Here is a 26,711-nt window from a genome sequence, read left to right on the forward strand (position 1 = left end):
CCCATGTACTGTACTGCCAGGGGAATGAGCCCTCTACTGTACCCCAGGGGAATGACCCCCTATACTGTAGCCCCAAGAGAATGACCCCCTGTTCTGTACCCCCAGGGGAATGACCCCCTGTTCTGTACCCCCAGGGGAATGATCCCCTGTACTGTACCCCAGGAGAGTACCCCCATACTGTATCTCCAGGAAAGTAACCCCTGTACTGTACCCCAGGGGATGCACCCCCCCCCCCCCCCCCCACCATGAGTATCCCAGCAATGAACCAGTGCCTTGGGAGGAAGGACTGAGATAATCTGAAGGGAAAGACATCTAACAGAGAGTTTAGATTTCTCTTCTATCTGCAGGGTGAATCCCCAGAGTAAGTTTGTTTTTCCATTTTGTTTTTGACTGAGGCAGGTCAGTGCCTGTCAGGACAGTGAGGAACAGCTGAATACACAGTGTACAGCCAGAGCCAGCCTCACCTTTGAACTTCTCGTCAATCTCCTCGATGCTTGGAATGTATTTTTTTCCCAAGAATTATCATTATCAGGATTTGTCAACTTGGGTCTTTTCCAAACTGGGAACGAGAGCTTTTAAAGCAGGAAAGGAATTAGCAGGAGCTGGGCTGAGGGGCTCTGGGAATTAGCAGGAGCTGGGCTGAGGGGCTCTGGGAATTAGCAGGAGCTGGGCTGAGGGGCTCTGGGAATTAGCAGGAGCTGGGCTGAGGGGCTCTGGGAATTAGCAGGAGCTGGGCTGAGGGGCTCTGGGAATTAGCAGGAGCTGGGCTGAGGGGCTCTGGGAATTAGCAGGAGCTGGGCTGAGGGGCTCTGGGAATTAGCAGGAGCTGGGCTGAGGGGCTCTGGGAATTAGCAGCGTGCATTTTTCTGTCAGAATATTATGGGAATTATCTGGTCAGAGTAATTCCAAAAGCAAACACTGATTGGACATATCCATTGTCCCATTGCCAGGAATTCGGGCTCAGTGCCAGTGGGTTTGAGGCTCGAGCTGTGGGTAGGATGGGGAGTGGTTATTGAAATCTCAACTGGACAAGTTGAAATTGTGGACGTTGGCCTAGTTGCTTAAACTGAACTAATACCTTAGACTGGCTGCAGGGTTAGAGATGCCCCAAGACAGCAAGGGAGCTCACACCTTGATCCTTTCCTCTGTCTCTATCCCTGAACTTGCCTGCCCATCTCTCTGTTTCTGTCTGTGTGTCTCTGTCCATATACATCTCTCCTCCTTCACTTCTGTCTCTTTGCCTATGATTCTTCCACTGACTGAGTGTCAGCTGTTTGTTCAGATGGTCGAGTTCAGTGCACAAAGTGCAGCACCATTTGCACTTCCTCAGATACTGAAGCAGTAGGCATCCATCTGTCACAAGATCTGGACAATATTCAGGTTTGGACTGATAAGTGCCAAATAACACTCATGTCACACAAATGCCAGGCAATGACCATCTCAAACAAGAGAGAATCTAACCATCTCCCCTTGACATCATCTACAAGGCACAAGTCAGGAGTGTGATGGAATACTCTCCACTTGCCTGGATGGGTGCAGCTCCAACAACACTCAAGAAGCTCGACACCATCCAGGACAAAGCAGCCCGCTTGATTCTTGTCAGCCCATCTACAAACATTCACTCCCTCCACCACCGATGCACAGTGGCAGCAGTGTGTACCATCTACAAGATGCACTGCAGCAATGCACCAAGGCTCCTTAGACAGCACCTTCCAAACCTGCGACCTCTACCAACTAGAAGGACAAGGACAGAAAACACATGGGAACACCACCACCTGCAAGTTCCCCTCCAAGTCACACACCATCCTGACTTGGAACTATATCGCCGTTCCTTCATTATCGCTGGGTCAAAATCCTGGAACTCCCTTCCTAACAGCACTGTGGGGGTACCTACACCCCAAACGACTGCAGCGGTTCAAAAAGGCAGCTCACCACCACCGTCTCAAAGGCAATGAGTGATGGCCTGGCTGGTGACGCACACATCCCATGAAAGAATAATAAAAAGCACTTGCCACAGAGTCAGAAGGTTGTGGGTTGAAGATCTACTCCAGGGTCTTGAGCATAGAAATACAAGCGAACACTCGAGTGCGGTACTGAGATGTCACTGCACTGTCGGAGGGTCAGTACTGAGATGTCACCGCACTGTCGGAGGGTCAGTACTGAGATGTCACCGCACTGTCGGGCAGTCAGTACTGAGATGTCACCGCACTGTCGGAGAGTCAGTACTGAGATGTCACCGCACTGTCGGAGAGTCAGTACTGAGATGTCACCGCACTGTCGGAGAGTCAGTACTGAGATGTCACCGCACTGTCGGAGGGTCAGTACTGAGATGTCACCGCACTGTCGGAGGGTCAGTACTGAGATGTCACCGCACTGTCGGAGGGTCAGTACTGAGATGTCACCGCACTGTCGGGCAGTCAGTACTGAGATGTCACCGCACTGTCGGAGAGTCAGTACTGAGATGTCACCGCACTGTCGGAGAGTCAGTACTGAGATGTCACCGCACTGTCGGAGAGTCAGTACTGAGATGTCACCGCACTGTCGGAGAGTCAGTACTGAGATGTCACCGCACTGTCGGAGAGTCAGTACTGAGATGTCACCGCACTGTCGGAGAGTCAGTACTGAGATGTCGCCGCACTGTCGGAGGGTCAGTACTGAGATGTCGCCGCACTGTCGGAGGGTCAGTACTGAGATGTCGCCGCACTGTCGGAGAGTCAGTACTGAGATGTCACCGCACTGTCGGAGAGTCAGTACTGAGATGTCACCGCACTGTCGGAGAGTCAGTACTGAGATGTCGCCGCACTGTCGGAGGGTCAGTACTGAGATGTCACCGCACTGTCGGAGAGTCAGTACTGAGATGTCGCCGCACTGTCGGAGAGTCAGTACTGAGATGTCGCCGCACTGTCGGAGAGTCAGTACTGAGATGTCGCCGCACTGTCGGAGAGTCAGTACTGAGATGTCACCGCACTGTCGGAGAGTCAGTACTGAGATGTCACCGCACTGTCGGAGGGTCAGTACTGAGATGTCACCGCACTGTCGGAGAGTCAGTACTGAGATGTCACCGCACTGTCGGAGGGTCAGTACTGAGATGTCACCGCACTGTCGGAGGTGGGGCTCTTCAGATGAGATGTTACACCAAGGCCCGACCTTCCCTTTTGTGGACATCAAAGATCACATGGCACAATTCAGTGCAGAGCAAGGGAATTCTCCGTGTTGTCCTGGCCAATATTTATCCCTCAACCAATGCCATCTTCAAAGAAATTGTCTTCTTGCTGTTTGTGGGATCTTGCTGTGTACAAAATGACAGCCATGTTTCCTACATTACAACAGCGACTACATTTCAAAAGAACTTCATTGGCTATAAAACATTTTGCAACATCCTGAGGTCATTGAAGGTGATTTATAAAGGCAAATCTTTGTTTCTTTCTCCCTCTCTCTGTCTGTGTGTGTGTGTGTGTGTGTGTGTGTCTGTCTGTCTCCCCCGAGAATGTTCCTGTGATTGTCCCTCCCTTTCTTCCCCTTTATTTCTCTGTTTTAATGTGTATATTTCTTCCATCTTTCTCCTTGTGTGTGTCACTTGTTCCAGTTTAACATGGTCCATAGCAAATACTGAGAATCAGTGCCATGCACAGCACCATTAGTTATACTCACTTTTACTGTGCTCTTTCCCTCCAGATAGCCTCACTCCTCTGAACAGTGAGGCCGAGGATGAAGTATTCACTGTCGAGTTAGAAAGAGGGCCTTGTGGTCTGGGACTGGCGTTAGTGGATGGACTGGTGAGAACAGCAGATTCCTATCAACCTCACTCGAAACCTCACTCGAAACCTCACTCGAAACCTCACTCGAAACCTCACTCTAAACCTCACTCTAAACCTCACTCTAAACCTCACTCTTCCGAATCTTCTAAACTAATTCACTATAATCTAACAACACCCACATTCTCAGCTGTACATCCAAATTCAAACCATAGATTTACAGTCACTGTTTATTCAGGGCGAGGGTCACTCACTGTGTAACTGTACATAGTCACTGTTTATTCAGGGCGAGGGTCACTCACTGTGTAACTGTACATAGTCACTGTTTATTCAGGGCGAGGGTCACTCACTGTGTAACTGTACATAGTCACTGTTTATTCAGGGCGAGGGTCACTCACTGTGTAACTGTACATAGTCACTGTTTATTCAGGGCGAGGGTCACTCACTGTGTAACTGTACAGTGTCACTGTTTATTCAGGGTGAGGATCACTCACTGTTACTGTACAGAGTCACTGTTTATTCAGGGCGAGGGTCACTCACTGTGTAACTGTACATAGTCACTGTTTATTCAGGGCGAGGGTCACTCACTGTGTAACTGTACATAGTCACTGTTTATTCAGGGCGAGGGTCACTCACTGTGTAACTGTACAGTGTCACTGTTTATTCAGGGTGAGGATCACTCACTGTTACTGTACAGAGTCACTGTTTATTCAGGGTGAGGATCACTCACTGTGTAACTGTACAGAGTCACTGTTCATTCAGAGTGAGGGTCGCTCACTGTGTAACTGTACAGAGTCACTGTTCATTCAGGGTGAGGGTCACTCACTGTGTAACTGTACAGAGTCACTGTTCATTCAGGGTGAGGGTCACTCACTGTGTAACTGTACAGAGTCACTGTTTATTCAGGGTGAGGGTCACTCACTGTGTAACAGTACAGAGTCACTGTTCATTCAGGGTGAGGATCACTCACTGTGTAACTGTACAGAGTCACTGTTCATTCAGAGTGAGGGTCGCTCACTGTGTAACTGTACAGAGTCACTGTTTATTCAGGGTGAGGATCACTCACTGTGTAACTGTACAGAGTCACTGTTCATTCAGAGTGAGGGTCGCTCACTGTGTAACAGTACAGAGTCACTGTTCATTCAGGGTGAGGGTCACTCACTGTGTAACTGTACAGAGTCACCGTTTATTCAGGGTGAGGGTCACTCACTGTGTAACTGTACAGAGTCACCGTTTATTCAGGGTGAGGGTCACTCACTGTGTAACAGTACAGAGTCACTGTTCATTCAGGGTGATGGTCACTCACTGTGTAACTGTACAGAGTCACTGTTTATTCAGGGTGAGGGTCACTCACTGTGTAACTGTACAGAGTCACTGTTCATTCAGGGTGAGGGTCGCTCACTGTGTAACTGTACAGAGTCACTGTTCATTCAGGGTGAGGGTCGCTCACTGTGTAACTGTACAGAGTCACTGTTCATTCAGGGTGAGGGTCACTCACTGTGTAACTGTACAGAGTCACTGTTTATTCAGGGTGAGGGTCACTCACTGTGTAACTGTACAGAGTCACTGTTCATTCAGGGTGAGGGACGCTCACTGTAACTGTACAGAGTCACTGTTTATTCCGGGTGAGGGTCACTCACTGTGTAACTGTACAGAGTCACTGTTTATTCAGGGTGAGGATCACTCACTGTGTAACTGTACAGAGTCACTGTTTATTCAGGGTGAGGGTCACTCACTGTGTAACTGTACAGAGTGTCTGTTTATTCAGGGTGAGGATCATTCACTGTGTAACTGTACAGAGTCACTGTTTATTCAAGGTGAGGGTCACTCACTGTGTAACTGTACAGAGTCACTGTTTATTCAGGGTGAGGATCACTCCCTGTGTAACTGTACAGAGTCACTGTTTATTCAGGGTGAGGGTCACTCACTGTGTAACTGTACAGAGTCACTGTTTATTCAGGGTGAGGGTCACTCACTGTATCTGTACAGAGTCACTGTTTATTCAGGGTGAGGATCACTCACTGTGTAACTGTACAGAGTCACTGTTTATTCAGGGTGAGGATCACTCACTGTGTAACCGTACAGAGTCACTGTTTATTCAGGGTGAGGGTCACTCACTGTATCTGTACAGAGTCACTGTTTATTCAGGGTGAGGGTCACTCACTGTGTAACCGTACAGAGTCACTGTTTATTCAGGGTGAGGGTCACTCACTGTATCACCGTACAGAGTCACTGTTTATTCAGGGTGAGGGTCACTCACTGTATCTGTACAGAGTCACTGTTTATTCAGGGTGAGGGTCACTCACTGTGTAACTGTACAAAGTCACTGTTTATTCAGGGTGAGGATCACTCACTGTGTAACTGTACAGAGTCACTGTTTATTCAGGGGGAGGGTCGCTTACTGTGTAACTGTACAGATTCACTGTTTATTCAGGGTGAGGATCACTCACTGTGTAACTGTACAGAGTCACTGTTTATTCAGGGGGAGGGTCACGCACTGTGTAACTGTACAGAGTCACTGTTTATTCAGGGTGAGGATCACTCACTGTGTAACTGGACAGAGTCACTGTTTATTCAGGGTGAGGGTCACTCACTGTAACTGTACAGAGTCACTGTTTATTCAGGGGGAGGGTCACGCACTGTGTAACTGTACAGAGTCACTGTTTATTCAGGGTGAGGATCGCTCACTGTGTAACTGTACAGAGTCACTGTTTATTCAGGGTGAGGGTCACTCACTGTGTAACCAGCTGGTGTTTTTACAGCACAGGAACAGACCATTGGTCCATGCCGATGTTTATGTTTTACAGTAGCTTCCCTCCGCCCACCTTTATCTCACTCTATCACCATATCCTTCCAATCCTTTCTCCCTCATGTGTTTATCCAGCTTCCCCTTAAATGTATCGAGACTATTCACCTCAACCACTCCCTGTGGCAGCGAGTTCCACATTCTCACCATTCTCTGAAGACGTTTCACCTGAATTCCTAATTAGATTTAATAGTGACTGTCTTATATTTAGGATCCCTCATTCTGGTCTGTCGTACCCTTTCAGAGTATTGCAGTGGTTAGCACCGCAGCCTCACAGCTCCAGTGACCCGGGTTCAATTCTGGGTACTGCCTGTGTGGAGTTTGCAAGTTCTCCCTGTGACCACATGGGTTTCCGCCGGGTGCTCCGGTTTCCTCCCACCACCAAAGACTTGCAGGTTGATGGGTAAATTGGCCATTGTAAATTGCCCCTAGTGTAGGGAGGTGATAGGGAATATGGGATTCCTGCAGGGTTAGTATAAATGGGTGGTTGTTGGTGGGCCGAAGGTCCTGTTTCAGTGCTGTATCTCTAAATAAAAAAAATAAAATGTATACTAAATAATCTGAAGTTGATACTATCATCCGCTCACTGTGAACAACAGAATTTACTTCTGCTGCTACGTCTGAAATGGAAATAAGTGGAAAATATCAAACTATTGAAGAAGGTTTCTGTTCTGCTGCCTCACTCGGGGAGGGGCCGCTGCCTCACTCGGGGAGGGGCCGCTGCCTCACTCGGGGAGGGGCCGCTGTCCCAGCCCAGATAAGTTTCAGTGGCCCATTCTGCCTTTCTCCTCAGTAGTGTTTGTTTTGTGCTGCAATATCAGTAATGGGGTTTAGCTCCTTGATCTTGCTGTGTCCTGTTATACTGAGTAACAGCCCACGCTGCATAGACTCAGAGTCATTACAGCACTGTCGGAGGCCATTTGGCCCTTAGAGTCAATGCCTGCTCTCTGTAGAACAATCCAGTCAGTCCCACTCCCCCAGCTCGATCCCTGTAGCCCTGCAATTTTATTTCCCTTAAGTGCCCATCCAATTTCAATGCAATGAGAAGGGATCTAGCCAGGGTAAAATGGAACCCAAGACTGGCAGGAAGAGCTGTATCTTTAAGGAAGAGATGCTTCAGGTAAAGGCTAGGTATATTCCAACAAGGATGAAAGGTAGTGCAACCAATAACAGGGCTACTTGGTTGACGAGGGAGAAGGTGTATGATGCACATCTGGTGAACTCTTCAAGTGCAAATCAGGCCAAATACAATAAGTTGAGAGGGGAGGTGAAGAGGAAAATAAGACTGGCAAAGAGAGAATATGAGAATCGAATGGCAGTCAATATAAAAGGGAACCCAAAGACCTTGTACTGGCAGTAAATAGTAAATGGGTAGTAAGAGAGTGAGAATGGAATGTGGCCTATCAGGGACCAAGATGGTAATGTATGTTCAAAGGCAAAGGGCAAGGGCTAATATGCTTAAATGAGTACTTTGTATCAGTGTTCACTAAGGAAGAGGAATATGACCAAATATCAGTAGAAGCGGAAAGAGTAGATGCAATGGGGTAAAAATTGATAGGAAAGATGTACTGGAAAGGCTGGCTATGCTTAGGGTAGATAAGTCTCCTGGTTCGGATGGCTTGCATCCTGGGTTGCTAAAGGAAGTGGGGATGGAGATAGCGGAAGGACTTGTCATAATCTTCCAATCTTCCCTGGAAAGAGGGAAGGTGCCAGAGGATTGGAGAGTGGCAAATGTGACACCCTTATTCAAGAAAGGGTGTAAGGACAGTCCTAGTAACTACAGGCCAGTTAGTTTAACATCAGTGGTGGGTAAGATTTTAGAAACAATAATCACAGAAAAAAAAATCAACAGACACTTGGAGAGGTTTGAGTTAATTAAGGATAGCCAGCATGGATTTGTAAAAGGCAGATCATGCTTCACAAATCTAATAGAATTTTTTGATGAAGTAACAGAGAAGGTTGATGAAGGGAATGCAGTGGATGTTGTTTATATGGATTTTAAGAAAGCATTTGATAAGGTACCACATAAAAGACTGGAGAACAAAACAGAGGCTCATGGAATAGGAGGGTCAGTGACCAATTGGATAAAAATTGGCTTGAGGACAGAAAATAGCAAGTTTTTTTTATTCGTTCATGGGATGTGGGTGTCACTGGCTACACCAACATTTATTGCCCATCCCTAATTGCTCTTGAGAAGGGCACAGTGGTAGTGCCACACAACATGGTGGAGGGTATCCTCAATGTGAAGACGGGACTTCATCTCCACAAGGACTGTGCGGTGGTCACTCCTACCAATACTGTCATGGACAGATGCATCTGCGGCAGGCAGATTGGTGAGGACGAGGTCAAGTAGGTTTTTCCCTCTTGGTTCCCTCACCACCTTCCACAGACCCAGTCTAGCAGCTATGTCCTTTAGGACTCGGCCAGCTCGGTCAGTAGTGGTGCTACCGAGCCACTCTTGGTGATGGACATTGAAGTCCCCCACCCAGAGTACATTTTGTGCTCTTGCTACCCTCAGTGCTTCCTCCAATTGGCGTTCAACATGGAGGAGTACAGAGAACATAGAACATTACAGCGCAGTACAGGCCCTTCAGCCCTCGATGTTGCGCCGACCTGTGAAACCATCTGACCTACACTATTCCATTTTCATCCATATGTCTATCCAATGACCACTTAAATGCCCTTAAAGTTGGCGACTCTACTACTGTTGCAGGCAGGGCGTTCCACGCCCCTACTACTCTCTGTGTAAAGAAACTACCTCTGACATCTGTCCTATATCTATCACCCCTCAACTTAAAGCTATGTCCCCTCGTGTTTGCCATCACCATCCGAGGAAAAAGGCTCTCACTATCCACCCTGTCCAACCCTCTGATTATCTTGTATGTCTCTATTAGGTCACCTCTTCTCCTCCTTCTCTCTAACGAAAACAACCTCAAGTCCCTCAGCCTTTCCTCGTAAGACCTTCCCTCCATACCAGGCAACATCCTAGTAAATCTCCTCTGCACCTTTTCCAAAGCTTCCACATCCTTCCTATAATGCGGTGACCAGAACTGCACGCAATACTCCAGGTGCGGCCGCACCAGAGTTCTGTACAGCTGCAGCATGACCTCGTGGCTCCGAAACTTGATCCCCCTACTAATAAAAGCTAACACACCATATGCCTTCTTAACAGCTCTATTAACCTGGGTGGCAACTTTCAGGGATTTATGTACCTGGACAGCAAGATCTCCCTGCTCATCTACACTACCAAGAATCTTCCCATTAGCCCAGTATTCTGCAATCCTGTTACTCCTTCCGAAGTGAATCACCTCACACTTTTCCACATTAAACTCCATTTGCCATCTCTCAGCCCAGCTCTGCAGCCTATCTATGTCCCTCTGTAACCTACAACATCCTTCGGCACTATCCACAACTCCACCGACCTTCGTGTCATCCGCAAATTTACTAACCCACCCTTCCACACCCTCATCCAGGTCATTTATAAAAATGACAAACAGCAGTGGCCCCAAAACAGATCCTTGCGGTACACCACTAGAAACTATACTCCAGGATGAACATTTACCATCAACCACCACCCTCTGTCTTCTTTCAGCTAGCCAATTTCTGATCCAAAGCTCTAATTCACCTTCAATCCCATACTTCTGTATTTTCTGCAATAGCCTACCGTGGGGAACTTTATCAAACGCCTTACTGAAATCCATATAGACCACATCCACGGCTTTACCCTCATCCACCTGTTTGGTCACCTTCTCGAAAAACTCAATAAGGTTTGTGAGGCACGACCTACCCTTCACTAAACCGTGCTGACTATCTCTAATGAACTTATTCTTTTCTAGATGATTATAAATCCTATCTCTCATAACTTTTTCCAACATTTTACCCACAACCGAAGTAAGGCTCACAGGTCTATAATTACCAGGGCTGTCTCTACTCCCCTTCTTGAACAAGGGGACAACATTTGCTATCCTCCAGTCTTCCGGCACTATTCCTGTCGACAATGACGACATAAAAATCAAGGACAAAGGCTCTGCAATCTCCTCCCTGGCTTCCCAGAGAATCCTAGGATAAATCCCATCTGGCCCAGGGGACTTATCTATTTTCACACTTTCCAAAATTGCTAACACCTCCTCCTTGTGAACCTCAATCCCATCTAGCCTAGTAGGCTGTATCTCAGTATTCTCCTCGTCAACATTTTCTTTCTCCACTGTAAATACTGACGAAAAATATTCATTTAACACTTCCCCTATCTCCTCCGATTCCACACACAACTTCCCACTACTATCCTTGATTGGCCCTAACCTATCTCTAGTCATTCTTTTATTCCTGATATACCTATAGAAAGCCTTAGGGTTTTCTTTGATCCTATCCGCCAATGACTTCTTGTGTCCTCTCCTCGCTCTTCTTATCTCTCCCTTTAGATCCTTCCTGGCTAGCTTGTAACTCCCAAGCGCCCTAACTGAGCCTTCACGTCTCATCCTAACATAAGCCTTCTTCTTCCTCTTGACAAGCTCTTCAACTTCTTTAGTAAACCACGGCTCCCTCGCTCGACAACTTCCTCCCTGCCTGACAGGTACATACTTATCAAGGACACGCAGTAGCTGAGTACTGAGTCATCAGCTGAGGGAGGGCGGTAGGTGGTAATCAGCAGGAGGTTTCCTTGCCCATGTTTGACCTGATGCCATGAGACTTCATGGGGTTTGGAGTTAATGTTGTGGACTCTCAGGACAACTCCCTTCCGACTGTATATCACTGTGCCAGCACGTCTGGTGGGTCTATCCTGCTGGTGGGACAGGACATACCCGGGGATGGTGATGGCAGTGTCTGGGACGTTGTCTGTAAGGTATGATTCCGGAGGATTCCAGATGATTCAGGCTGTTGCTTGACTAGTCTGTGGGACAGCTCTCCCAACTTTGGCACAAGCCCCCAGATGTTAGATGTAATACATGTTTGTTTTTCAGAGTGGAGGATGGTAGACAGTGGTGTTCCGCAAGGATCAGTGCTGGGACCACTGTTTTTTTTTGCTATATATAAATGACTTGGATCTTGGAATACAGAGTACAATCTCAAAATTTGCTGATGACACCAAACTTGGAGATGTGGCAAACAGTGAGGATGATCTGAACTGCCTGTAACAGGACATAGATAGGCTAGCAGAATGGGCAGAGAGGTGGCAGAGGTAGAGTTTAATACTGACAAGTGTGAGATGATGCATTTTGCCAGAAGGAATAGGGAGAGGCAATATATACTTAATGGCCCAGTTCTAAAGAGTGTGCAGGAACAGAGGGGCCTGGGGATTGTTTGTATATCGATCTAACATCTGGGGGCTCGTGAAGGTGACAGGATATATTGAGAGAGTGGTTAGTAAAGCAGGTGGGATCTTGGGCTTCATAAATAGAGGAATTGAGTACAAAGGAAGGGAAGTTATGCTGAACCTTTATAAATCTCTGGTTAGACCCCAACTGGAGTATTGTGTCCAGTTCTGGTCACCACAGTTTAACAAGGATGTGAGGGTCCTTGTGAGGGTGCAGAGGAGATTTACCAGAATGGTTCCAGGGATGGAGGATTTTAGTTACAAGTTTAGGTTGGAAAAGCTGGGTTTGTTCTCCTTGGAGCAAAGGAGATTGAGGGGAGATTTAATACAAGTGTACAAGATTATGACAGGTTTAGATAAGTTAGACAAGGAAAAACAGTTCCCATTAACTATTGGTACAAGGACTAGGGTACACAGATTGAAGGTTTTGGGCGAGAGATGCAGGGGAATATGAGGAATCACTTTTTTACACAGTGGGTGGTAATGATCAATAACTCACTGCCCACAAGGGTGGTGGAAGTAGAGACGATCAATGACTACAAGAGGAAGTTGGATCTGAGAGAAATAGACTTGCAGGGGTAAGGGGATCGAGCCTGGGCGTGGGACTGATAGGATAGCTCCATGGAGAGCTGGCATGGACGTGATGGGTCGAATAGCCTACTTCTGTGCCATAAATGATTCTGATGTCATTGATCATCTTGGCCAATAAAGGAAAGCATTCCATATGCCTTCTTCACTCTATCTACCTGTCCTGCCATCTTCAGGGACCTGTGGACATGCACTCCAAGGTGTCTCACTTCTTCTACCCCTCTCAATATCATCCTGTTTATTGTGTATTCCCGCCTTTATTTGCCCTCCCCAAATGCATTACCGCACATTTCTCTGGATTGAATTCCATTTGCCAGTTTTATTGATTCGTTTGTGGAATGTGGGTGTCGCTGGCTAGGCCAGCATTTATTACCCATCCCTCCTTTTCCTTGAACTGACTGGCTTGCCCAGCCATTTCAGAGGGCATTTTAAGAGTCAACCACATTCCTGTGGGTCTGGAGTCACATGTAGGCCAGACCAGGTAAGGACAGCAGATTTCCTTCCTTGAAAGACATTGGTGACCAGTTGGGTTTTCACAACAATCAACAATGGTTTCATGGTCATTATTAGACAAGCTTTTAATTCCAGATTTATTAAATGAATTCAAATTTCACCATCTGCCGTGGTAGGATTCAAACCCATGTACCCAGAGCATTAGTCTGGACTCTGGATTACTAGTCTAGTGACATTATCACTACGCCAACACCTCCCCTTTTCTGCCCACTCAACCAAACCATTGATCTCATTCTGCAGTCTACAGCTATCCTCTTCACTATCAACTACATGGCCAATTTTTGTGTCAACTGCAATTTTCCCAATCATGTCTCCCACATTTAAGTCCAAATCATTAATATATACCACAAACAGCAAGGGACCCAACACTGAGATCTGTGGAACGCCACTGGAAACTGTTTTTCATTCACAAAAACATCCGTCGTTCACTACCCTTTGTTTCCTGTCCCTGAGCCAATCCTGGATCCAACCTGTCACATTCCCCTGCATCCTCTGGGCTTTCATTTTACTGACCGGTCTGCCATACTAAAGTCCATGTGGACCACATCCACTGCACTACCCTCATCAATCCTCCTTGTTACTTCCTCAAAAAACTCAATCAAGTTAGTGAGACATGACCTTCCCCTAACAAATCCATGCTGACTATCCCTGATTAATCCATGCCTTTCTAAGTGGCAGTTTATCCCGTCCCTCAGAATTGATGCTAACAATTTACCCACCACTGAGGTCAGACTGACTGCCATATAATTATTTAGCCTATCCCTCGCACCCTTTAAACAATGGTACAACGTTCACAGACCTTCAATCGTCTGGTACCTCTCCTGTATGTAGTGAGGATTTGAAGATGATCCTCAGAGCATCCGCTATTTCCTCCCTGGCTTCCTTTAACAACCTGGGATACAATCCATCCGGCCCTGGTGGTTTATCTACTTTCAAGGATGTCAGACCCTCTAGTACTTTCTCTCTCATTATGCTTATCGTATCCTAATATTTCACACTCCTCCTCTTTAACTACAATGTCTTCACCATCCCTCTCCTTTGTGAAGACAGAGGCAAAAAACTCATTAATAACCCTGCCCACAGCTTCTGCATCCACGCATTAGTTCCCTTGTACATCTCTGATAGGCTCTACCTTTTCCTTAGTTATCCTCTTGCTTTTAATGTACTGACAAAACATCACTTTCTGATCCGACCCTTCCCAGGAAGAATCAGAGGGCATAATGTACTGGTGAGTGGCTCAGCTGTTACAGAGAAGCCTGAAGCTGGGTTTATGAAGCTTTCTCCCCCTCTGTCGCCTCTCTTCCATATCTGGTACCAGTCCTGAATTTCTTGCCAACTGTGAGAGGCTCATTCCATAGAGATTTGGAATGCCAGGCTCGGCAGCTCAAAGTGAGCCATGACACTGGCAGCGTGGGCAGCAATTGGCATGTGGACTGTGTCAGGCAGCCTGGGTTCCACGAACAACAACTGCCAGTCGCAACAGTGACATTTCATTTTAGAGATGAATCTCAGCGCCTGGCTCTGTGCTTACTCTCCAGAGTCTCAGACTAAACTGATCCAGGGCCACATCTCACAGTAACTCTGCTAGGGCTAAGGGTTCGACTGGAGCTCAGACCTCGCAAATGGATATTGGTTGCGTAGGAGCCCAGGTAGTGAGTGTTTTCAGGATATTGGACTGAGCGGGCATCACAGTTATAGCCCAATCCTCTCCTAGACCAGCAATTCACACATACATACTTTCTAGGAGGTCATGGACAGTGATCAGGAGCAGGAACCTTGGCTGATTTTCCCCTCTCTCTCTAACCCAGGGGTAACTGGACAGTGATCAGGAGCAGGAACCCTGGCTGATTTCCCCTCTCTCTCTAACCCAGAGATCACTGGACAGTGATCAGGAGCAGGAACCCTGGCTGATTTCCCCTCTCTCTCTAACCCAGGGGTAACTGGACAGTGATCAGGAGCAGGAACCCTGGCTGGTTCCCCACCTCTCTAACCCAGAGATCACTGGACAGTGATCAGGAGCAGGAACCCTGGCTGATTCCCCACCTCTCTAACCCAGAGATCACTGGACAGTGATCAGGAGCAGGAACCCTGGCTGATTTCCCCTCTCTCTCTAACCCAGGGGTCACTGGACAGTGATCAGGAGCAGGAACCCTGGCTGATTTCTACCATCTACCACCTCTGCTGGCAACGCGTTCCAGGCACCCACCACCCTCTGCGTAAAGAACTTTCCACGCATATCCCCCCTAAACTTTTCCCCTTTCACTTTGAACTCGTGTCCTCTAGTAATTGAATCCCCCAATGAGCAGATAATCTGTTTTAGTGATGCTGATAGAGGGATAAATATTGATCAGGAGACTGGGAGAACTGCCCATCCTGCTCTTCTTCCAAATAGCGGCTGTGGGATCTTTTCATCGAACTGAGACGGTAGACGGAGTCTCGGTTTAATGTCTCACCTCGACAATGCACACTCTGTGCAGCACTGGCGGTGCCCGCAGTGCATGCTCCGTGCAGCACTGGCGGTGCCCGCAGTGCACGCTCCGTGCAGCACTGGCGGTGCCCGCAGTGCACGCTCCGTGCAGCACTGGCGGTGCCCGCAGCGCACGCTCCGTGCAGCACTGGCGGTGCCCGCAGCGCACGCTCCGTGCAGCACTGGCGGTTTCCATTTTTATTATTGGGGCTCAGGTCTCTGGAGCGTGACTTGAACCCATGACCTTCTGACAGAGGCGAGAGAGCGACCCACTGAGTCACAGTCAAGGCAAAGTGGGAGTTTGTTGATTTGTTTTGCCAAATGGAATGGGGGCTAATTGCCAGCACAGTGACTGTCAAACAGGGCACGGCTGTGTGAGCCACAGTCTGGAGGAGGGGCAGTGGTTTATCTGAATAACTCAGTGTTGGAAAAAACAACTCCTATCAGTTGGCTGGCTGCCTTTCATATTGCAGCTTTGGAATGTTCTGCAGGATGAAATCTAACTTTAATCTGACAGCTGGGCCCTTATCTTCATATCCTGACACAGCTCTGTTGATGGAAAGTGTCTTCATCCCTAGCCTGGGCACAGGGTGACAGTAAGAGAGGTTCCTGCTCCTTACCACACTAACCTGTCACTCCCCCATCTCTCTCTCTCTCTATATATATATATATATATATATATATATATATAATATATATACATACACAAGAGGCTTGGTGTACGGGCTGCCCATTTTGGAGATATTCCTGGAGGTTTCATCATATGACATCCTGCCCGTAAACATCCCACCACCCCCACACTCTCTCCATTGGCTGTCTGACATATCCATCCTCATGCTCCCCTCCCCCACACTCTCACCATTGGCTGCCTGCCATGTCCATCCTGCAGTGCTCTGCCTTCGCACAGCCAATCAGTAAGCAAACAGACTCCTGACTCAATCAAACAGCAGTTTCCTATGTCCAGTATTTTTATAACTAAAAAGTGTACAAAAAACAAAAAAAAAGATTTTTAACACCCCCCCCGAATTGACATTTCGATCAGTTCTGGGAGTCTTTGTTCTGAGAATACTTCTCCTAGGGAGAGCTGCACTCAGTGTTGGATTGTCCTTGAGCACAGGGATCAGGGACTGTGATAAATGCTCTGTGACCTACACTGTAAACTTTGACCCTGGCTTGCTAAGAGTCTTGAGGTTAACAATGGCTTTTTAAATTCACTTGGTTCTGAGACAAACCCTCTGTTCCCGTTCCCTGCCATTCACCTGCTAAAACACCCATGTGGAATGTCTGAGATGAGGAAGCTGATCTCTAACTGGCTTCATTAGAAGGTCTCTGTGTTCAGGAATCGGTGACTAACAAGGTTAACCACTACAGTTTGGCATTGGTCTCAGGGAGCTGCAACATGTGATGGGAACAGCTTGGAACGGGTACTGAGAGAGACAGGTCGGTTAGAGACAGGAGCGGGTACTGAGAGAGACAGGTCGGTTAGAGGCAGGAGCGGGTACTGAGAGACAGGTCGGTTAGAGACAGGAGCGGGTACTGAGAGAGAGAGATCGGCTAGGGACAGGAGCGGGTACTGAGAGAGAGAGATCGGCTAGGGACAGGAGCGGGTACTGAGAGAGAGAGATCGGCTAGGGACAGGAGCGGGTACTGAGAGAGACAGGTCGGTTAGAGACAGGAGCGGGTACTGAGAGAGACAGGTCGGCTAGGGACAGGAGCGGGTACTGAGAGAGACAGGTCGGTTAGAGACAGGAGCGGGTACTGAGAGAGACAGGTCGGCTAGGGACAGGAGCGGGTACTGAGAGAGAGAGATCGGTTAGAGACAGGAGCGGGTACTGAGAGAGAGAGATCGGTTAGAGACAGGAGCGGGTACTGAGAGAGAGAGATCGGTTAGAGACAGGAGCGGGTACTGAGAGAGAGAGGTCGGTTAGAGACAGGAGCGGGTATTGAGAGAGAGATCGGTTAGAGACAGGAGCGGGTACTGAGAGAGAGAGATCGGTTAGAGACAGGAGCGGGTATTGAGAGAGAGATCGGTTAGAGACAGGAGCGGGTACTGAGAGAGAGAGATCGGTTAGAGACAGGAGCGGGTACTGAGAGAGAGAGATCGGTTAGAGACAGGAGCGGGTACTGAGAGAGAGAGATCGGTTAGAGACAGGAGCGGGTACTGAGAGAGAGAGATCGGTTAGAGACAGGAGCGGGTACTGAGAGAGAGAGATCGGTTAGAGACAGGAGCGGGTACTGAGAGAGAGATCGGTTAGAGACAGGAGCGGGTACTGAGAGAGAGATTGGTTAGAGACAGGAGCGGGTACTGAGAGAGAGATCGGTTAGAGACAGGAGCGGGTACTGAGAGACAGGTCGGCTAGGGACAGGAGCGGGTACTGAGAGAGAGATCGGTTAGAGACAGGAGCGGGTACTGAGAGACAGGTCGGCTAGGGACAGGAGCGGGTAATGAGAGAGAGATCGGCTAGAGACAGGAGCGGGTACTGAGAGAGACAGGTCGGCTAGGGACAGGAGCGGGTACTGAGAGAGACAGATCGGTTAGAGACAGGAGCGGGTACTGAGAGAGACAGGTCGGCTAGGGACAGGAGCGGGTACTGAGAGAGAGATCGGTTAGAGACAGGAGCGGGTACTGAGAGAGAGAGATCGGTTAGAGACAGGAGCGGGTACTGAGAGAGACAGGTCGGCTAGGGACAGGAGCGGGTATTGAGAGAGAGAGATCGGTTAGAGACAGGAGCGGGTACTGAGAGAGAGATCGGTTAGAGACAGGAGCGGGTACTGAGAGAGAGAGATCGGTTAGAGACAGGAGCGGGTACTGAGAGAGACAGGTCGGCTAGGGACAGGAGCGGGTACTGAGAGAGATCGGTTAGAGACAGGAGCGGGTACTGAGAGAGACAGGTCGGTTAGAGACAGGAGCGGGTACTGAGAGAGAGATCGGTTAGAGACAACAGCGGGTACTGAGAGAGACAGGTCGGTTAGAGACAGGAGCGGGTACTGAGAGAGACAGGTCAGTTAGAGACAGGAGCGGGTACTGAGAGAGACAGGTCGGTTAGAGACAGGAGCGGGTACTGAGAGAGAGATCGGTTAGAGACAGGAGCGGGTACTTAGAGAGAGATCGGTTAGAGACAGGAGCGGGTACTGAGAGAGAGATCGGTTAGAGACAGGAGCGGGTACTGAGAGAGAGATCGGTTAGAGACAGGAGCGGGTACTGAGAGAGAGATCGGTTAGAGACAGGAGCGGGTACTGAGAGAGAGATCGGTTAGAGACAGGAGCGGGTACTGAGAGAGAGATCGGTTAGAGACAGGAGCGGGTACTGAGAGAGAGATCGGTTAGAGACAGGAGCGGGTACTGAGAGAGACAGGTCGGTTAGAGACAGGAGCGGGTACTGAGAGAGACAGGTCGGTTAGAGACAGGAGCGGGTACTGAGAGTGACAGGTCGGTTAGAGACAGGAGCGGGTACTGAGAGAGACAGGTCGGTTAGAGACAGGAGCGGGTACTGAGAGAGACAGGTCGGTTAGAGACAGGAGCGGGTACTGAGAGAGACAGGTCGGTTAGAGACAGGAGCGGGTACTGAGAGAGACAGGTCGGTTAGAGACAGGAGCGGGTACTGAGAGAGAGAGAGATCGGTTAGAGACAGGAGCGGGTACTGAGAGAGAGAGAGATCGGTTAGAGGCAGGAGCGGGTACTGAGAGAGAGATCAGAGCCTCAATTTCTGGTCTGCGTTAAAAGAAAGACTTTCATTTATATAGCACCTTTCATGTCCACCGGACATCCCAAAGCATTTTACAGCCAATGAAGTACTTTTGAAGTGCAGTCACTGTTGGGACGTAGGAAGCCAATTTGTGCACAGCAAGATCCCACATACAGCAATGTGATAATGACTAGATCATCTGTTTTTGTGATGTTGGTTGAGTGAGGAAGATTGGCCCAGGACACTGGGAAGAACTCCCCACTCTTCCAGTGGTGCTTTGGGTTTTCTTTATCTCCACCTAAGAGGGCAGACAGGGCCTCAGTTTAAAGTGTTTCTGAAAGGTGACATGTCTGTGAGTGTAACACTCACACCCTTGGTAACCGCAGCAGGCTTCCTCCCCCCTCAGTCTTATTCAGCGGGATCTGAGGAGAAGGGAATATGTTCAGTTAAAAGAGTAGATTGCATCAGCTGGAATGTGTTGTGTTGGGAGTGAGTGGGCCTGATGTGACATTCTATTCCTGTCTACTTCAGTGTATGACACAAACCCTGGCTTGTGAGCAGGGTTTTCCGCTCTGAATTGGAGGAAGTTGTTACCCTGACAACGCACAGAATTGGAGTTCTCTTGCTGGAACCTGACAGAATTCCTTCCTGCTGGTGATTTATGAACTGCATCCAAACTAAGGGGATGTGTCTCGACACTGGGCCCTTCGTAATGGACAGAGTGTGGGAATGAGAGCTCCAAGCTGACATCATTGGTAGACAGGGCTGTGGCTGAGCTTAGGGCTTCAACATCAACAGGTACGACTTAGAGTCGTCCTAAGCCCTTGGGACCAACGATAGGCCAGAGAAGGGTCTGAGCAAATTCCCATCGCCCTTAGTAAACTCTGACCTGGGTTTGTTTGTTCAGTGGTTGCTGTTTAAATGAGAATGGGAGAAAGACCACAGTAGGGTTAAAAATCCTGCCTGAATGTGGAGCAGGGGCCGGGGCAGGGGCAGGCTGCACATTTAAACTGCAGGGACCTCCCCTCAGTCCCTCCCTCACCCTCAATCCCTCCGCAGTAATCTGCTTGCTGATGCTCAGTTTGGGTTCCGCCAGGGTCACTCAGCTCCTGATCTCGTTACAACTTTGGTTCAAACATGGACAAAAGAGCTGAACTCAAGAGGTGAGGTGAGAGTGACTGCCCTTGACATCAAGGCAGCATTTGACTGAGTATGGCATCAAGGAGCCCTAGCAAAACTGAGGTCAATGGGAATCAGGGGGAAAACTCTCCACTGGTTGGAGTCATACCTAGCGCAAAGGAAGATGGTTGTGGTTGTTGGAGGTCAATCATCTCAGCTCCAGGACATCACTGCAGGAGTTCCTCAGGGTAGTGTCCTAGGCCCAACCATCTTCAGCTGCTTCATCAATGACCTTCCTTCAATCATAAGGTCAGAAGTGGGGATGTTCGCTGATGATTGCACAATGTTCAGCATCATTCGTGACTCCTCAGATACTGAAGCAGTCCGTGTAAAAATGCAGCAAGACCTGGACAATATCTAGGCTTGGGCTGATAAGTGGCAAGTAACATTCGGGCCACACAAGTGCCAGGCAATGACCATCTCCAACAAGAGAGAATCTAACCATCTCCCCTTGACATTCAATGGCATTACCATCGCTGAATCCCCCACTATCAACATCCTAGGGGCTACCATTGACCAGAAACTGAACTGGAGTAGCCATATAAATACCGTGGCTACAAGAGCAGGTCAGAGACTAGGAATCCTGCGGCGACTAACTCCCCTCCTGACTCCCCAAAGCCTGTCCACCATCTACAAGGCACAAGTCAGGAGTGTGATGGAATAATCTCCACTTGCCTGGATGGGTGCAGCTCCAACAACACTCAAGAAGCTCGACACCATCCAGGACAAAGCAGCCCGCTTGATTGGCACCCCATCCACAAACATTCACTCCCTCCACCACCTACACACAGTGGCAGCAGTGTGTACCATCTACAAGATGCACTGCAGCAATGCACCAAGGCTCCTTAGACAGCACCTTCCAAACCCACGACCTTTACCAACTAGAATAACAAGGGCAGCAAATGCATGGGAACACCACCACCTGCAAGTTCCCCTCCAAGTCACACACCATCCTGACTTGGAAATATATCACTGTTCCTTCACTGTTGCTGAGTCAAAATCCTGGAACTCCCTTCCTAACAGCACTGTGGGTGTACCTACCCCACATTGACTGCAGCGGTTCAAGAAGGCAGCTCACCACCACCTTCTCAAGGGCAATTAGGGATGGGCAATAAATGCTGGTCTGGCCAGCGACGCCCACATCCCAGGAACGATTAGAAAGAACCTCTAGCTTCTCCCCCACCCCTTTCTCCCTCTCCCCCTCAGCACAAAACATGATAAGTATAAGACAGCATATGCTTGAAAACCAATCTGTGAGGATGGAGAGACTGTATGGGGGAGGGGCGCTCTCCTGTTTGTGCGAGGAAGTCAACTGTAACTCTGAGTCCAAACAAAATGTGGAGATGATCAGCTGACCGACAAAATGACTCCAGTTCCTGTGTCACGAGCTGTGTATGTGGCACTTCCACATCCTCTAACACAGGGGCTGACTTATTCCAGATCGTGATGGATACATTGGATTCCTGTGCCTGAAACTGAGGTGATGATGAGTGGAGGGGAGACAGTGCACAGGAGCTGTCCTGCAGCTGTTACTGATGTCATTTGGCAGAGGCTTGGGGCAGGAACTCCGCAGGAAATGTCCCAGAGACTGGTGGTGGGGGGTGGGGAAAGGGGAAGCAGGAGACTCTATCCACACAATTAAAGACATGTAATGTCATGGAGCATGTCAAGTGAGCTTCAACTGTCTGCTTCATCGAACATCAGTCCCTCGAAACTGAAACTTGCATTACTGGCATCCCGATAACAGAATGTCCGACTGTACCAAACTGTACCAGCCCACACAGTGTCCGACTGTACCAAACTGTACCAGCCCACACTGTGTCCGACTGTACCAAACTGTACAGGCCCACACTGTCCGACTGTACCAAACTGTACAGGCCCACACAGTGTCCGACTGTACCAAACTGTACAGGCCCACACAGTGTCCGACTGTACCAAACTGTACAGGCCCACACAGTGTCCGACTGTGCCAAACTGTACAGGCCCACACAGGCGGCGCAGTGGTTAGCACTGCAGCCTCACAGCTCCAGCGACCCGGGTTCAATTCTGGGTATTGCCTGTGTGGAGTTTGCAAGTTCTCCCTGTGTCTGTGTGGGTTTCCTCCGGGTGCTCCGGTTTCCTCCCACATGCCAAAGACTTGCAGGTTGATAGGTAAATTGGCCATTATAAATTGCCCCTAGTATAGATAGGTGGTAGGGAAATATAGGGAAAGGGTGGGGATGTGTTAGGAATACGGAATTAGTGTAGGATTAGTATAAATGGGTGATTGTTGGTTGGCCTGTTTCAGTGCTGTATCTCCAAACTAAACTAAAGTGTCCGACTGTACCAAACTGTACAGGCCCACAGGGTGTCCGACTGTGCCAAACTGCACAGGCCCACAGGGTGTCCGACTGTGCCAAACTGCACAGGCCCACAGGGTGTCCGACTGTGCCAAACTGCACAGGCCCACAGGGTGTCCGACTGTGCCAAACTGCACAGGCCCACAGGGTGTCCGACTGTGCCAAACTGCACAGGCCCACAGGGTGTCCGACTGTGCCAAACTGCACAGGCCCACAGGGTGTCCGACTGTGCCAAACTGCACAGGCCCACAGGGTGTCCGACTGTGCCAAACTGCACCGTCCCACAGGGTGTCCGACTGTGCCAATCTGCACCGTCCCACAGGGTGTCCGACTGTGCCAGTCTGCACCGTCCCACAGGGTGTCCGACTGTGCCAGTCTGCACCGTCCCACAGGGTGTCCGACTGTGCCAATCTGCACCGTCCCACAGGGTGTCCGACTGTGCCAATCTGCACCGTCCCACAGGGTGTCCGACTGTGCCAATCTGCACCGTCCCACAGGGTGTCCGACTGTGCCAATCTGCACCGTCCCACAGGGTGTCCGACTGTGCCAATCTGCACCGTCCCACAGGGTGTCCGACTGTGCCAATCTGCACCGTCCCACAGGGTGTCCGACTCTGCCAATCTGCACCGGCCCACAGGGTGTCCGACTCTGCCAATCTGCACCGGCCCACAGGGTGTCCGACTCTGCCAATCTGCACCGGCCCACAGGGTGTCCGACTGTGCCAATCTGCACCGGCCCACACGGTGTCCGACTGTGCCAATCTGCACCGGCCCACACGGTGTCCGACTGTGCCAATCTGCACCGGCCCACACGGTGTCCGACTGTGCCAATCTGCACCGGCCCACAGGGTGTCCGACTGTGCCAATCTGCACCGGCCCACACGGTGCCGACTGTACCAAATTGCAAGGGCCTACAGAGTGTCCAACTGTACGAAACTTCATCGCCCCACAGAGTGTCCGACTGCACTGTCCCACAGTGTGTCCGACTGTACAAAACTGCACCATCCCACAGAGTGTCCGACTGTCCCAAAGAACAGTGTCCCACATAGTGTCCGACTGTACTAAACGGCACCACCCCACACAATGTCTGACTGTAGGAAACTGCACCGTCCGAGTGTCTGACTGTAGGAAACTGCACCGTCCGAGTGTCCGACTGTACCAAACTGCACCGTCCCACACGGTGTCCGACTGTACCAAACTGCACCGTCCCACACGGTGTCCGACTGTACCAAACTGCACCGTCCCACACGGTGTCCGACTGTGCCAAACTGCACCGTCCCACAGGGTGTCCGACTGTGCCAAACTGCACCGTCCCACAGGGTGTCCGACTGTGCCAAACTGCACCGTCCCACAGGGTGTCCGACTGTGCCAAACTGCACCGTCCCACAGGGTGTCCGACTGTGCCAATCTGCACCGTCCCACAGGGTGTCCGACTGTGCCAATCTGCACCGTCCCACAGGGTGTCCGACTGTGCCAATCTGCACCGTCCCACAGGGTGTCCGACTGTGCCAATCTGCACCGGCCCACAGGGTGTCCGACTGTGCCAATCTGCACCGGCCCACAGGGTGTCCGACTGTGCCAATCTGCACCGGCCCACAGGGTGTCCGACTGTGCCAATCTGCACCGGCCCACAGGGTGTCCGACTGTGCCAATCTGCACCGTCCCACAGGGTGTCCGACTGTGCCAATCTGCACCGTCCCACAGGGTGTCCGACTGTGCCAATCTGCACCGTCCCACAGGGTGTCCGACTGTGCCAATCTGCACCGTCCCACAGGGTGTCCGACTGTGCCAATCTGCACCGTCCCACAGGGTGTCCGACTGTGCCAATCTGCACCGTCCCACAGGGTGTCCGACTGTGCCAATCTGCACCGGCCCACAGGGTGTCCGACTGTGCCAATCTGCACCGGCCCACAGGGTGTCCGACTGTGCCAATCTGCACCGGCCCACAGGGTGTCCGACTGTGCCAATCTGCACCGGCCCACAGGGTGTCCGACTGTGCCAATCTGCACCGGCCCACACGGTGTCCGACTGTGCCAAATTGCAAGGGCCTACAGAGTGTCCAACTGTACGAAACTTCATCGCCCCACAGAGTGTCCGACTGCACTGTCCCACAGTGTGTCCGACTGTACAAAACTGCACCATCCCACAGAGTGTCCGACTGTACCAAAGAACAGTGTCCCACATAGTGTCCAACTGTACTAAACGGCACCACCCCACACAATGTCTGACTGTAGGAAACTGCACCGTCCGAGTGTCTGACTGTACCAAACAGCACCGTCCCACACAGTGTCCGACTGTACCAAACAGCACCGTCCCACACAGTGTCCGACTGTACCAAACTGCACCGTCCCACACAGTGTCCGACTGTACCAAACTGCACCGTCCCACACAGTGTCCGACTGTACCAAACTGCACCGTCCCACACAGTGTCCGACTGTACCAAACTGCACCGTCCCACAGAGTGTCTGACTGTGCCAAACTGCACTGTTCCACAGAGTGTTCGACTGCACCATTCCACAGAGTGTCTGACTGTACAAAACTGCAAGGGCCTACAGAGTGTCCAACTGTACGAAACTTCACCGCCCCACAGAGTGTCCGACTGCACTGTCCCACAGTGTGTCCGACTGTGCCAAACTGCACCGGCCCACACAGCGTCCGACTGTGCCAAACTGCACCGGCCCACATAGTGTCTAGCTGAGCCAATAAGGGTGCTGACATTGCTGAATAATCTGAGGAATTTGACTGTATTTTCTTTCTCCTCTCAGAGAACTGCGTTAAATCTGAGTGGGATTTATATTAAGTCATTGGTTCCTGACTCTCCGGCTGCTGGGTGTGAAAAGTTGAATCTGGGTGATCGCATTCTGGCTGTTAATGGAACCAGTCTGGTTGGCCTGGATTACCAGAGGTTAGTGCTTCAGGGAATGTGGGATGGGGTCAGAGGGCAGTTGGTCTGGAGTTTACGGAATGAAGTGGGGAGGGGGGAGTGAGTAGTTGTTTAATCTGGAGGAGTGGGTGAGTGCAGGGCGGATGGAGGCAGGGGGCTGGCGGTCAGGGGGCGGGGGCAGTGGTGGGGGATGCGGGGGTCAGGGGGGTGAGTAGTTCTTTGATCTGCTGTCTTAGTGTTGGGGACTCTAGGACAAAATATTCGCTGGAGTTTTCACGATCGTCCCATCATGCCGTAACGGAGAATTCTGGAGAAACCCCATAAAGGACATTCACACTGTTTCTTCAGGGTGACCGTGTCGACAGTCTCTAGCTCTTTCTCAGTACATTAAGAAAGTGATGAGCAGTAATGGGGGATGAGCAGTGGTGCGGAGATGCAGGTCTGGGGGTGAGGAGCCTGTGACACACCCCACACAATCGATCCATTCAGTTCGTGGCTTCAGTCACTGACTGTTTATTTTAATCCGAGAGTCAAATGGGGCATCTCCGCAGCCTCTTGGCCGACCCCTTCACGTACGCCTGACAGAAGACACGGATGAGAGTCTTGTTGTTGGGAGGGCGGCCCCTCACAGGTCTCGCTCTCACCCAGGACACCCGACCCATCAGCCAAAGGAATGATTTCTCCCGTGGGGTCCACAGACTCCCCTACCAAGGGCGGGTCCCCCACCTTAGGAGTTGGCAAGATAGACCGCGTGGGTTTCCACCGGGTGCTCCGGTTTCCTCCCACAGCCAAAGACTTGCAGGTTGATAGATAATTTGGCCATTGTAAATTGCCCCTAGTGTAGATAGGTGGTAGGAGAATGGTGGGGATGTGGGAGGGAATATGGGATTAATGTAGGATTAGTATAAATGGGTGGTTGTTGGTCAGCACAGACTTGGTGGGCCGAAGGGCCTGTTTCAGTGCTGTATCTCTCTATGACTCTATAACTCTATTACTGGAGCATCTCCCCCACGTCCGTTCCGAGGGGTGGAGGGTTCCTGTCCAGGGCTTGAGGCCCTGATCGTGCTGGTGGCAGAGGGAGCCCGGGGACAAATGCCAGGAGATGGATCCCGTGGTTCAGGGCCTTATTCAGAGGAGGGACGCCGCCTCCTCTTATTTCGGGAGGGGCGCAGAGGCTCAGAGACC

At 50.2% G+C, this 26,711-nt stretch overlaps 1 protein-coding gene across 1 annotated transcript in view; it reads left to right on the plus strand.

The window, feature by feature from the left end:
* The window catches only part of LOC137384478 (ras-associating and dilute domain-containing protein-like), a 215,555-nt gene that overhangs the window by 178,837 nt on the left and 10,007 nt on the right, over positions 1–26,711 (plus strand). Inside the window, exons 15-16 of the mRNA XM_068058615.1 lie at positions 3,676–3,776; positions 25,408–25,547. Coding sequence (XP_067914716.1) covers positions 3,676–3,776; positions 25,408–25,547 — 241 coding nt within the window. The remainder of the gene's footprint in view (positions 1–3,675; positions 3,777–25,407; positions 25,548–26,711) is intronic.

The sequence above is a fragment of the Heterodontus francisci genome, chromosome 26 (genome assembly GCF_036365525.1).
Source record: "Heterodontus francisci isolate sHetFra1 chromosome 26, sHetFra1.hap1, whole genome shotgun sequence".
Classification (NCBI taxonomy): domain Eukaryota; kingdom Metazoa; phylum Chordata; class Chondrichthyes; order Heterodontiformes; family Heterodontidae; genus Heterodontus; species Heterodontus francisci.